The 15,223-nt window shown below is 32.6% G+C and overlaps 1 protein-coding gene across 1 annotated transcript; it reads right to left on the bottom strand.

Moving 5' to 3' along the window:
• Positions 1–4,159: 4,159 nt before the first annotated feature.
• LOC132553259 (adaptin ear-binding coat-associated protein 1-like) lies at positions 4,160–14,382 on the bottom strand. The gene is made up of 7 exons (XM_060217489.1): positions 14,297–14,382; positions 11,970–12,070; positions 10,861–10,965; positions 9,615–9,696; positions 9,047–9,155; positions 7,937–8,262; positions 4,160–4,934 (listed from the first exon to the last, which is right to left on the bottom strand). The coding sequence occupies exons 1-7, from the start codon at positions 14,380–14,382 to the stop codon at positions 4,901–4,903; spliced, it is 843 nt and encodes a 280-aa protein (XP_060073472.1). The 3' UTR covers positions 4,160–4,900.
• Between the last annotated feature and the right edge of the window lie 841 nt (positions 14,383–15,223).

Here is a 15,223-nt window from a genome sequence, read left to right as displayed (position 1 = left end):
AACAGAGTGCAGTGTTGTCAACCTGTCTTTTCCTTCATTTCAAGTTTTCATAAAAACATCTAAAAAAAAAAAAAGATTGAAAAAGAAAAAATTAAGAAGGTACTCCCGTACTTTGTAAAATAATGATGCAAGATAAATGAGCATGAAGCAAAATGAAGCAATTATTCACATGTACATACACTTGCTCATTGTATACTAAATTATTTACATAATGTAAGTATGTGATTTGCATATACTGGTAATCAAGTGAAATACAGTTCAATATTTAGAACTATAATGTAACATCTGATGAGGGGCAGAATGACATCAATCATCCCTTAAATTACATATGTACCTGCAGTATAACAGAAATGGTGTTGTGACAATTTGACAGCTGACTTTATAGTTTCCTCCATTCAAGAAATCATAAATGACACTTTGCTTGATGAAGGAAACGGATCAACTGTTGTTTGTGTTCAAGATAAACATCTCCGTAAATTATACTATCATACACATTTTAAACACTATATTTATCAATGGTATTGTTTATTAATAATGGAAAATTTCCTTAGCAGGTGGATGATTTTGAAAAGCACAAACAATGAAATCATTATACAAAACAGAAACATTCTCCCTCCAGCTAGCAAGACAACTTCTGTTACAATCAAAATATATCTAGATACCAGAGAAGTGATAACAGCATTGACTATATATATATACTATAACCAGTAATGGTATACATGTCGTTTATGTTAGGAGTCATGAAAAAGTTTCTGACTGTAACCTATTTTTACATTTAAAATAATTTTGGATAACTTATTATTTTTATTATTGTAAATCATTCTATCGTTCAAATTTTGCTCCAGTTTGACTGAATTAGAGTTCTGATTATGATTCTGCTGACAAGTTGGTATTTTCTTTGTTTTTATACAATATATATAATGCTTACCAGTATAAGGCTGACCTGAATTACAGACATTCTAGGGAATACAGACACTGTTACTTATAGACAGCAAAATCATTTAGCAGTACCTTCCCAACATAAACACTTACAATACTTATTTTTTTTAATTATGAAACAAAAAATCCAATTATGTGACTTATGTAATATGTATTTTGAGTGCTAGCAACAGTAGAAAACAGCTGTGTAATTACCAGGTACATTTCAGTGTATCAACTAAATTGACAAATCTCATAATAAAATCTCATAAAAGAATGCTACACTGTTACCTTGTACTGGAGGAAGATAAAGATTTCTAAGAAATTATATGTTGTCATCATCACTCTCTCCAGCATATTCACAAGCAAAGGTCTCACCAATCCTACCAAAATCTCTTCAAACTGTAACATCAGAATCCCTTTTTTTTACCAGTCAATCTCTCTAACAAATGTCCAATGAAAGTTCCTGTTTCAAACATTCATTAAAGCTTCCCATCCAACCATTCAACATCTCTCAGAACATTCATTATATAATGAACAGTTGGCAGTGTAAGGTGAAATGTTTAGAAGTTTCTCTCGTGTTTTAAGCCAAATATATCATCTCCAGGGTAAAAACTATCATGGCTATCAAATAAGTACAGTCAAACCTGTCTATAAAGGCCACCTAAGGGACCAGAGAAAAGTGGCCTATATAGGCAAGTGGCCATAATTAGAGGTTCATTTACCATGAATTGCATTATTTAGGGAACCCAAAAATGGCCTTTATACACCGGTTGCCTTTATGTACAATTTCACTTACTATGAATTGCATTATGTAGGGAATAAAAAAAATGGTCTTTATACACAGGTTGCCTTTATAAGACAGGTTTGACTGTATGCCAAACAATACACATGACTGTAATCCTATTTGTGATATTTTATTTTTGTGGTTAGACTTCAGCCATGAAAATGACATATCTACAGAACAAACATCTAATGTTAAACAGTATGTATTTGTGCAGTTTTTCCAAACACCTGTCTTGTCTAGCTAGTGAGTCTACCTCTAAACATCACATCTATTAAGAACTCGGTCAACTCAAACTTCACTACCACCTGGCCCTAACACTGATGTTTGTCAGTGAAGTAATAGGAAGGGTCATAGAGACCGAAAACCTGCAACCGATCAATTAAACTTCATTATCCACAGACAGAATTTATTAACAAATCATATTGAGAATCTTCGCAAGATTTTTAGCAAAAGTAATTTGTAGGGACTTCATCGTATGATAATGAAATTATCAATATTTCTGTTACAATCCACAATATTATCTTAGATAATGAAGTCTGAATAGTATGGACTAGAAAAACATTATGCTTGATATACAAATTCATGAAATTTGCTCCATCCTAAACCAAAACGACCCCACACCACTGTAAAATGACACCTACTACACGATTACTAACAATTACTGAGTTCATTTGACACCAATATTGAAATATTCTATGAAAATGTAAGTGTTATATGAACTGCTCAAATGATTATCTTCCTGCATCACACAAATACAACCTAGCTCTCATACTTGCACACATGCCTATACGGACAATGCACATATGTATACATACATAATTTGTATATGTAATGTATATCGCAATACATACATATATATGTACACATCAATGAACTGCATTGGGGTCACTAACAACTTAAAGGATGCACTGATACATTTGTCAATATTAACTGTAAATCTGAGACACCTAGCCTAATATACATTTGTCTATATAGATTAATATAATTATATACTGTAACTATACGATTTTCCGTAGGTTAATTCCCCTCTTAATAGCGATACACACAGGCGACATTATTACAAGTTACCTGTATCCACCGTATAGATGCGATTTTAATCATTATGATGAATCAGAAAATCCACGTAATATTGCTGTTTAATTTATTTGTGGAGACTATGAATTTGTCAATTCTTTGACCATGACACAATACAGAGAACCAAATTTTTACTTCTCATTGTTTTTAAATGATTTTTTCTAATGAAGAAATATTACATATCATTGGTATTTGTTTTATTTTTTTTTTTTTTTTTTGTTCTCGAAAAAAGTACCTATGAAACGTTTATTAACTAAGAAAATCATGAAAAAATTACACAAAAATACAAAAAAATATTTGATTTTACAAAATAAGAAGAAATATTAGATGAAATCTACACAGAACTGTATAATTATGTTGACAGTGATAAATATTTGGCACCAGATATAAAGAACACCTACAGGCCATCAAAACCATATTGTTTTGAATGAGAGTCCAAATATGGATGAATTTCACAAAGAGAAACAAATCAGTTACTTTGCTGATAGACAGAAGGAATTACAGGTACCATTGGATAGAGACAATACAATCATACATGTGTCTATTCTGTGGACAGATGTCTCGATTCAAGCGTAAGAGTGTGGCTGGTCAACAAGAGGCTAGAATTGCTGAGTGCTGACAAACTAAAATCTTACGGAGGGTTGAGACATCTCTGTTCACAGAATAGACCTTTGTTTAATTATTTTTCTCACATATCTAAAAAGGGAAAAAACAAACAAACAAAAAAAAAGACACAAATTTCAAGTTTTTGTGAAACCTATCCATCGTGCCATCATCTATGCCCCTTGAACCTGCATCAAAATAAATGAAATGGTTAATATGAGACATGGTATCATCACTTATCCACATATAAGTTATCCATTTTTTGCAAATTTATACCAATTGGTCTGAAGACAGGTTCTAGAGAGTTTTTGAAAATAGTTATGTAAATTTACACATGGCTTAATAGCTTTGATATGGGAATACATTTCTACCGTTCCATGAGATTTCTATAATAAAGAACAGTATTTCTGGTATAAAAAAACCCTTTGTTTTTTTTTTATAGATGTAGATCTGTGTAGATAAATGTAATTAGAGTACACTTCTACAAAATAAAATGTCAACCTCAACAAATCACAATAATCTGGATCAATATCACACTTACCACAAATCTGAGTAATTAAACTCGCTCAAAATAGATTTGACCTTTATAGGCTTTCAAGGTCAATCTAGTTTGTCAGCGGGTTCTTACATGGTATTCATATTCAATACAAGAAAAGATTAAAATTATATTGATGAATGAGCATATTGCAACAATTTTCAAAGTGTTAATTCATTCACAATGTCATACATTCACAAACTCCTCAACTGTCTTTATTTATCAGTCGAATCAGAGTCGTTTGTTTATGAAATAAGGACAGATCTACTGATACATATTTTTTATATATTTTGCTTTCTGATGAGCCTCGACAACCAGTAAGCCTTTTAAGTGTTATAAAGATTTGTGTTGATATTTGAAGTTCCATCCTTATTTGTGCCAAAAATATTATATTTTAGAGTGTTATGGTTTGTCTGCATAAATGAACAGACCCCAGATGTTGGCATAAGGACAATATACTTCTGTACTGTTACTTCTGTAACATGATTTTCACAATGTAACATAGTCACTTTCACATCTTACGACTCTACAATAAATGACCTTGACAATGTAATGACCTTCACAACACCTTTTTTTCATCTTTGAAAAACAAAATGTTAACACTTACTATGTGGACATAAAAAGACGAGACATGGACACGGCTACAGTTAAACTTGACATAAACTGATATTTTCTTCATATATCAAACAATTAGAACTGTTCACATGCAGAAAATGTTCAAAAGTCTTCCCAGAAGACTAACTTTTACGTTAAATACTGCACATTATTGATGTTTTTTTTTTTTCATTTCGGGTCAAGGTCAATTATGATAACCTGATTCATGAGGTCATATGTTGGTGAGTATGTGTGTCATGGCGATGACGATGAAGGTTGATGAACAGCCAGTACATATCCCAGGTAATTATAGAAGTATACTGTAGACTCAGCACTATTGATACATTACAGTGTCTACTTGAGATAATTGTCAATGTGGCCACGAGTCTTTAGAACTGTACCCAATTGTTGTCGGTGTTTGACCTGTAAACAAAAAAAACAATAGTAAATCAATCAATACCAGCATAACATTAAACCAAATCAATAAATCAATAAAGTTAATCAATTACCACTTAAATCAGTTCAGGATTCTATGTATACTTAAAAGAAACTTTCTTTGGACAGATAACTGCTGTGGTATTCATATTTCCAGATATCAAAACCAGTGTCACCAATTCACCTGATTTTAGTTGGTAAACCTGATATCAGTCGTATCATGATCTGCTCAAATCTCGTTACAAAATACTAGAATCAACTGATATTTCTTCACGGTTGATCAATATTTGAAAATTTCGAAATATAATTTTTGGATCTAATAATGTCAAATACTATTCAAACATGATATGTATATATACAGATATGAAAACTCCACAATGAAATTGATCATGAGGTATTTTTTCTTGATGACCTTTGAAAATACCCTGTCAACCTTGATTTCAAAGGAGGGCTACAACTCCAATTATTAGATGCCTAAAAGTTAGTGACACTGTTTAGCATTTAATCAATTCCCTTTTCTTGTAAAATCATGATATTTGAGCCCAACAAATTTGATGATTTTACAACATTAATGTTTACCAAGATCATATAATGTATAATACAACCTTATGCAGAAGTCGACATGTAAATAAACATTTACATATCTATACGGTAATAGCCTTAATTAGGGCAAATTCATCAAAGCCTGACCTGAATATGAAACAAGTATATTCAAAACTTCTTACAGCCCGAAAGACAATAATTATAATTTGAAAGACTTAAGATTAAATACGTGTATTTTAATATACTTTTAGAAGTGTGTTTTTTTTTCTAATAATGCTAGCAATCAGGCTTTGAATTATGATACCTCATTGTGTCAATACTACAGGATATATCATAAGTCTGGATAAATATTTTTGACAGTTTTATGTTGTAGACGTTTTACTTCTGTCCTCAACATCCTGAAATCTTGTAAGTATTACATATTATCATTCTAGAGAAATAATTCAATGAAAGCATTTTTTTCAAACAGTCCAAATTCTCTGTGAATAGTTGCCATTCATATTAATTACAAAATCCAATGAATTGTCTAATTTCACCCAAATTTCTCGGGTTTTTTTCTTTTTTTTCCTCAGAATTTCAAAAACTGACTATTATTGAACACAGCAGCTGTACTGTTGAAAACTAAAACTGAACACAGCAGCTGTACTGTTGAAAACGAAAACTGAACACAGCAGCTGTACTGTTGAAAACGAAAACTGAACACAGCAGCTGTACTGTTGAAAAATTGACAGAGAACCTTTGATTACATGTCTAATGTTACTTTCTCTTTGATGATTTTAGTACAGTCCTGCTGATAAAGGTTTAATATTACAGTTCCTTCCAAAACTATAAACCATTGATTATAATATACGAGCAGTTATTAAATTATACGAAACTTTATAACTTTGTAAGAATAAATGATACAGCATTTATAATCAATAAAAGTACAGATGTTGTGTTTGGTTGTCATGGAAAACTAGCAGTTGGTCTTAAAAAATAATTGTAGGTAAACTCAAAACTTTTAACTTGAATGGTTGCTGAAAAAAATAAAAGGGTATTTTCAAGGGATGAAGTGTTTTAGTATGAAATACAAATACTGTGCTGGATGTGTCATTTTTGCATTCATCTATAATCCCATACAAATGCCATGTATATTTGCAAGATGTGTTTCTGTGGGTATGCTAGGGAAGTTGTGTAAGGGAGATAACTTTTGTTTGCAGAAGGGATGTGGTCTCCTGTTGGAAAGAAGGGTATATATAATGTAATATATTTGTAAAAGGTAAGAATGAATGGTGTGGATGGGGAATATTTGTATTACCAATATTCAAAAAAAAAATTCATGAAGTTTCTCGTGAAATAAATCATATGAATTTCAAGGAAAGAAAATGAAATTCTCGCATCTGAACAATTTATTTTTCTAATGTATAAACTTTGATTTTTTTTCAACATTTAATCTCATTGTGCTGGATAAGGGATAGGGATTGATTGGGGTATCAAGATCATAAAATCAAACCTAAAACATGGTGGTCACACACTAATGCTTCTCAGCAGATCTTTTCCTGTAGATATGAGAATAGTTTTCACCAATAAATTGACAAATTTTAAGTCAGTCTGAAGATGATAGAATTATAGAAAATCTTATATCAGAAATCATTCCCACAATACCAGCAGATTTGGAGCATGCTTGCCCTCAGATACACTACCATAATCATGATGTTACCTTGGATCTGAATGATGTCTGCGACGACATGTCTGTAATAAACTGACATCAAACAAAGACATACAAGAAATCATTTGTTTACCCGACAGCAGACAAGGTACAAAATTTAATGTAAGGATGTTAACCCTGTTTGAGATATACAAAGTTACAGGCTGAGAATATTCTGGATTCTAATGACAACACCACTCCTGACCTTATATTTCACAGAGTAAAAGTTTACCCGCCAAAGTAAAAATCATATGGAGTTAAATGAAATTGTCAAAAAAAAACAAAAAAATTAAAAATAACTAACATTTACTTGCAAGACCAAAATATTTATAAATGCTGAGCTTAAAATTGTATATATATGTCCATTGATTATCAATAATTTTTTAGTTGCTTTTGTCATTATCATTTTGGAAAAAATCAATAAAAATTTTGCAGGCTATCAAAGAGTTTGTGTATTTTAGTATTGGTAAAAAAATTGTAGGTTTTTGTAGGGAAATTGTTGAGAGTTCTGTTGGCCTCAGAAAATTACTGTTTATGTACAGCATTTTAAACCAGTTTGTGAACACATCTGTATGGCTTTCATTTTAGGTTGAATCAATTTCATTGTTTTCTTGGATGAGATGTAAATAATATTGACAAATAGATATGCATGAATATCTCATTGATTACAAAAATTTAAGGAAAGTGTAAAGTAACAATTGATTTTATTTTCTTTAAACCCCCAAAAATTAGCAACACCATATATATGGTAACTACTTACCCAGCACTTGTGAAATCCCCCCAAGGGTCGTTACTACTCTGTACAGCTTGAGGCTGTAGAGGTGTGGAATCACTATTTGTTGTTCCCAAATCTAAAAGTAAGTCAATGTTACTAGAAGCACTGGAACTGTTATTTTGTGCCACTGGGGCAGCTTGTGGCTGCATTCGAGCTTGAGCAGCAGATGCTGGTTGGGGTGGCTGTATACCACCCCCTGGTGGCGGTGGAAGCTTTACTCCCCCTGGTGGTGGCGGTAAAATTCCAATCCCACCTCCTCCTGCATTTCCTCTCGGTCTGGCTTTTGTATTTGATGAATCTGACTTCTTTGTCTGGAAAAAATAATATCAACATCAATATTGATTCTTAAGTATACCTCCAATACATGTAAACCATTCACATGAATCTAATTACGATCAACCAAGTATTTATTACATCCGATTTTTATAAAAACACTTTCTAAACAGTGTCTGACATACATGTACAGAGAATCTGCGGTAAAGAGCATTATAATACAGTTAACAACTTCAAGTTTAAGATTTAGAAGAGGCTGCAATTTTTGTAGTAGTCACATTTGCTCTTTGATTAATTCAGAAATTGTCACAAAATCTCAGCTGGTTATTAGATAAGTGGTTTTAATCACATCTACAGCTTTATTTTCGACACAAGAATCAGAATTTGTGAATATGATGGAGCCATCTAAGAATTGTTTTAAGTTTTAAATGACAAAGAAGGATAAGTTTAACAACTAATTGAAGTATATCTTAAATCGAGTTTGTTTTAAATACAGTTAAACAAAGTTAGTTGGTGCTATTTACTATAACCTGATTCAAACTACATGCTACCTACTATACAATTATAAATTGTCAAGGAGGTTTTATCTCGGTTTTAGTTGGTGCTCTTAATCCATAGATACACATGTCTATAAAAGATAAAAAATTTACCCAAGTTTTTAGTACTAACGAGTTTAGCGAGTACTGATTATCAACAAAATGATTATATAAAGCATCAAACAAATAGTTTCTTTTTAAAAAACCACGAAATGTGGTAGTCTTAAAAATATAGTTACAATTTTATTTCAGTAACACAACTATCTAAAGCTATAGAAAATATTACCCCTATATTGATCTTGATAGTCTGTCCTTCTTTGAAGCCCAGGTCCAACTTTGGTCCTTTGTCAAACTGTGTCGATGCTGTTTTCGCCTCTTCTTCTGTTTTTAACCACCTGTTAATGGAATGATGAATTAATGTCATAGTGTTTTCAAATTTACTTTTATTTAAACTTGGCTGGTTTGCTTAGAAAGTGACAAGTGAACAGTTTGAACCAAAATATTGAGGAGTATTTGTTTTTATGGTAATTCTCTCTTTTTCCTTCATGGTTTTGTCAAAATATCATTGTTTATTTTCATCAGCTGTAAATTATCTATATTACTCTTTATTAAATTTTTGCGAATTTAGTAAAAAGTTATATCATCACTGCAGTGACATCAGAAATCTTATTCATCAATAGCAATGATAACTTTACCAGTGATGATATAACTTTCATACTTTTGATCAAGTAGAGTAGCTCTGAAGGGAAATCAAAGCCCCAAAGAAGGAATAAGCAGTATGGTATAAACTGTACTTACCTGGTATTAAAGAATGGTCAGATGGAAGAATACTTAAAAGATGTACTACTACTTACTTGAAATGGTCTTGTAAAGATACATTAAGGTCAAAAGAATCTCCTCGATCTTCAAATCCAATTCCAATGAATGCTGAGCGACCTTTTATAAAAAAGAAAACAGGTACCTATCAACATCAACGTTTTCTGATTAATCATGTCACATATTGCATACACAATATCGTCTTTCAAGTAAAAGCAATGAATTGAAATATTAAAACATTTTCTTGTTTGTTCAGCAACTTTTGTTTTAGATCTTACAGTAATACATTTTAAATGAACAATTTGGAAAAATTACAAACAAAATTTTGGTTACAACTCAATGACAACATGAACAAGTTAACCGTTTCCCTGAATTTAAGACATCAATTATTGTTTGTTCAAAATTTGTCTACTGATCATGAAGTACAAAATTCAAAATGGAAGATGAGATATGGAATTTTTTACCTGGTGTTGCAATGCTTTCCTAGTCATACAAAGCAACTTCCCCAAACCGATAATTCTCTAAACTCTTGAAACCGAACAAAATGGCACTGTACTGAATGACATCGTCTTTATTATAGTAAGAAAAACCTTCCCTATAACGATCCCTTTCAATTCCAAATACTGAAACAATTTTGTGTCCAAAGTGATTGAATTTTACTGAAAATCACTTCTGAAAACTGGCATTACTTGGATGAGCAAATCAGCATTCTGACCAGCGGACCGTGAAATCAACCTCTGTGGTAACAGTGTAAGCTTTGTGCTTATGATGCATACATCTGTCTTGGGTTGATTTTGTACACAATACCTATCCTAATCAGGAGAATTATAGTAAACACAATACATAGTTATCTCAAATGACAAATTGAAACTATATCGAACGAGTCCATTGTTTCACCAAAGAGAAAAATGGCTACAAATAAAGTGAAAATAAGTACTGAAAGTGATTTAGAAAGATGCAGTTTCTCATCTTAATTGTGATTCAATAATGTTATTCTGACACTTATCAATTTGATACATTAATCAAGTCTTGTTTCAGAAGGTAGGTTTTTATACACATCAACAAAACATATATTCATCATATATATCTGTTGGTAACACTTTTTCTTTCTTTCTAGATTGATTCACTTCTAAAAACCTAACCCTCCCTAAATATTCCCATGCATGGTCGGTTTGGAGAAGTTCCACTGCATTATTGTAACCCTCGTAAAGACAAAAAAAGTATGTGTATACAAAAAATACCAGGGAGCCGAATTATTGTTTTCTGATATCTAAAGCTACAAACCTCCTTCGTCTTTAATCCGGAGCACAAAATATCGACTAGAGTCCATGACTGGTTCAACTGCTATGCCAGGATATGTTTCCACTGGACATTGTGCAAACAGGTCACCTAAAAAACAAGGGAAGTAACTCTTCATCTTGCACCTAGTATATTGCACTTAAAGGACTTGAAAACTGTCGAAGTTTCATACCATTGTGATTTGTATATCCTTTGTTGTAAAATGTGGCGTTAAATTGGAGAGAAGGGAAGATAATAACACTACACCAATCACACAAGCACAAACATGAAGAACAAAGCCAATATCGTTACTCACCCAACCACAAAGAAATCACCAATATTTTTAACCAATCAGCATATATGAAACCTTTATCAGTATATATAATGATTAACTTATGCAAAAATCGGTATATATTTTCTTATATCCTGCAACAGGCACAGTCATTGTCGGAATACACTGGCCACATATATTTTTGCTGTATTTGGTAGTGACAGAAAACAGCTGTAATTTAGCACATGCATTAATTAAATACATGTAGTTTGACAGAATTACTTACTGAAATTACTTAAAAATTACATTTAACAGTAAAAATATCTGTGGAAAGAAGCAATTTTTTTTGCTGTAATAACAAGGTTATTGATGAAAATTCATAAAACTGCTGTCATAATCATGTTTGGAACTATATTTCTGCGTGGAGCAATTATTTTGATGTATGTCATCAGGCAAAATTCAGCGAAACATCAACGTCGGGTAAACAAATATTGAACAACAAAATTGTTGAAATTTTGATTGTCTAATTTTCAATCAATGTTACAGGATAAATAGAATATATGGTCAGTGTCTTAGAATTTAAGCTGAAAAGAGTGGTGAGCCCCTGGTGAGACACTGACCATGTATTCCCTATTCATAATTCTGAGAAAAGGTATGGATATATTTCATTATACATGGCTCTTCACTAACTCTGTGTGTATTACTACCCATGGTTTATTTGTGGTGCTGTAATTGTATTGCCTAAGTGGAACACGGTACTCATCAATAACCTACAAATAACTGCCCAGACTTTATGACCTTAGATTGTTTACATTTGCGTTGACATTAGCTTCTGACTACATACCTGATGTTTTATCTTCAAGTTTTATAAACAAGTCTTTCCCTTTGGAAACAATTCGGAGTCTTCCAGTCCAATCGGGCTCATCCAGCTTCCAGTCAGCAGCTCTGCACAACAAATCATACAGATATAACTTGTATCAATGTAGGTACACATGAAGGTTTTCAGAGAGGCTGTTAATTATTAACAGCACCAGGAGTTAAACCACAGAACACTATAGAAACACTCAGTTATCATCACAAACTGATGTTAAGTTAGTTTACAACTTTTTTAATGTGTTTCATGCTTCCCCCTCTCTGTCCAGCTTTCAAGGACTAATAGAATCTTTCATCCCCATGGAGGTGACATTCGGGACCCTTCCCCTGAGGGTTAAGATCCCCCTATATCACCCTAAAGGGGGTGAATGATTCTTTTTCTGTTACCTTGTTTATCCTTTCTCGAGTGTAAGACAATGTTTACTGTGTGTAAACAAAAATACATGCATGGTATATGAATAGTAAGGAAACCTGTGCCTCTGATATTTCATCCATTGTGATTTGATCTTACACATAATTTTAGTGTACATACCAATAAAATGTCAAATAAAATTATACTCTTGATATTTGATATATATATTTTTAATAATAAGTTGTGGATTTATATGAGTTTGTCTTGATGATAACACAGGATTTTCTGTTATGAGGGTAACACAAGACTTCAGTAGCAGATGGACTAGTGATGTGTGGGACCTAGGCCTCATAAAAGAAGTTCAACTTCTGGGAATTATGTCAGTAACGTCACTTAATTTGTTTACAGAACCTGCAATGAGCATGTGTTAACTTGTATCAAACCTAGGGTGAGACATGGAAATCTCACACCGGTCAAAAGCATGAATTTACCTGTCCATGGTTAAAGAAAGCTTAAGGTTGATCTCAACCCGAGGGGAAAGATGATTAAGTAAACAAACACAAGGCTTGCGTGGGTGCGTTGTGATTGAAGCTTACTTGGATTAATGTGTATGACTTGATACAAATGTCTACTTATATCACATTTAGTTACAGTCATTTTGTGTCAAAATGTGTTTTTTCACCTTTAAACATTATCTAAATCCTTTACAGCTAGAAGCATTTTTCAATTCACCAAGTAGATATATATATATATATATATATATATATATATATATATGTATTACATGTTAATACCCCACTGTTATATGCTCAAATATCAAAACATGTTTGAATCAAATTATGAACCAAACAATTTTGATCCTTAATATATATGACATTTTACAATCCAAATACCATTTTTTTTAAATGCTCTACACTGTACAAAGTGTTAAATGTAGTGTCTCTGTCACTCCACTGGTAGAGAGCATGTCTCTTCTGTTAAGTTGCCTGTTTCAGTTGAAAGAAACATGGATAATCATATCAGCAGCCCAGGTTCAATGCCAAACAGGGCTTCCAGCAATAATGTGTTTTTCCGCTTTTTTTTATTACATAAGACATGTTTTCGGGTTCATATCTTGTCATGTTGGTAAAACAGGTTTCTGTTATAAAAATGTATGGGGGTCATCTGTCATCAAAAATGTAGGTTTTCTTTCACTGTTTTAAATTTTGCAACAGATAACCCCTGAAAGAGGCCAAGGGGCCATGGACCACTAAAAAAACAGATTGAACCCTCCTTTTATTTTGATCTTACAAAGGCTGTCTGTGTAGATTATGACATCAATAGAAAACTGCTGAAAATGCCTCAGCTCCCTGAATTTTCCCTGTTGTAAGACTCTTCAAGTGCCTCAATCCAGCCCAATACGGGAGGCTATTATCAGTCATCATTAATTGTTTCACAGTTGTTGTAAGACAAATATATAACAAATAATATCATAACCGGTTCATTGACAACTGACCACGCTTTACATTTGCTACAAGTTGTTGTATCAACTTTCAGTTTCACGTCTCATGACAGAATTAATCTTCATGTTTTAAATATGATGACTGACTAAATTAATTATATACGGTAATCCCCTAAGACAAGCATCGATATTTAAGTACTGCCATCTAAGATAGCTGATAAAAAAAATCAATTAGAACTGTATGTAATTCATGTTCTTATAATTATCATAGTCATTTCAACAATAAAAGACTTCGCAATTAAAAACAGGAAAGATTTTCGCTAATGATTTAGGACTTATAATCAATAAATTGATTGTACTGGGTCAATCCAAAACGGAGATCCGCCCACAAACCGGGGGCGATTGTCCCACTGCCGAATACGATGTTTATTCCATAACGTTATGAGTATGAAATACACAATATTTAAACTTAATTAGTATAATGTACATATTCATTGTATCTCACCTATACCCTCTGTTCGAAGGCCGTGGTGGTATTTTGTATACGTGAATCGTATTTTTGACACATAGCACACTCTCGTAATCCGCCATGTTGACCGGAACTAGTCACATAGAATTATCTCCCTTAGTCTAATTGGTGTAGTAACTTAGATCATACACGCATTTCGATCTCGCGACTGCCATGGTATAACCAGGGACGGCCCTGGTATAACATAGCAACTATGGTTAAATCGGCCATGCATGAAATCGGCCATAGTGTAGTATATATCCTATGTACAGATAAATTTATAAAATCCCGCTACTTTTTCTGGACTTGATTACACCACGGACTAAAATATATCGTGACTGAACTGACCGGAATGTTTCAGCTCTAAGTTGGTTTTTCCATCCCATACTTATCATATGTATGGCGTTGTTAAAATGCTGAATAATGGGTTATATTGTTTAAACTAACTTCATGTATTTTTTCTTTCCAGATACAATTTTTTTTTCTGAAAATGGCCATTATTCAATGCATGTATGCACGAACTGAACAAATAAAGTCATGTGAACGTTGGACTGATTTAACCTTAAACTACATATACACAGCAATATATGGTTGTCTATACTTGTTGTTATTTTGTCATAAAATTGTTGTTACAGAGACAAAATATTCGTTCAGTAACGTCTAGTGTGGAAGCCCGAGGAGAATGGTGTTGATTTCAGCTTTTCGCTTGATACCCTCAGTTATACCAGAGACATATATAACACATTATATATACGTCTCTGGTTATGCCAACTGATCACCAATATTTATAGATGTAAGTCCGAATTATTCTGGCGCTCTAAAAACTAGTCAGAAGTATTCAGACGTTTTATCGACTTTTTATATCGGCCGTCTGGAGTCGAAGAACGTCAGAACCCTGGTCCTATTTAAAGTGAGGGATTTAAT

The sequence above is a fragment of the Ylistrum balloti genome, unplaced genomic scaffold, assembly GCF_031769215.1.
Source record: "Ylistrum balloti isolate Yb309-2 unplaced genomic scaffold, AGI_CSIRO_Ybal_v1 Utg370312, whole genome shotgun sequence".
Lineage (NCBI taxonomy): Eukaryota > Metazoa > Mollusca > Bivalvia > Pectinida > Pectinidae > Ylistrum > Ylistrum balloti.
The sequence above is the reverse complement of the archived record's forward strand: the minus strand, read 5'-3'. Positions and strand labels throughout refer to the sequence as shown.

Coding starts and splice junctions, on each gene's coding strand:
- LOC132553259 (XM_060217489.1), bottom strand. CDS start 14,382: ATGGCGGATTACGAGAGTGTGCTATGTGTCAAAAATACGATTCACGTA. Junction 12,071..14,296: donor CCTTCGAACAGAGGGTATAG/GTGAGATACAAT, acceptor TTTGTTGTGCAG/AGCTGCTGACTGGAAGCTGG. Junction 4,935..7,936: donor GGGGATTTCACAAGTGCTGG/GTAAGTAGTTAC, acceptor TTTTGTTTACAG/GTCAAACACCGACAACAATT.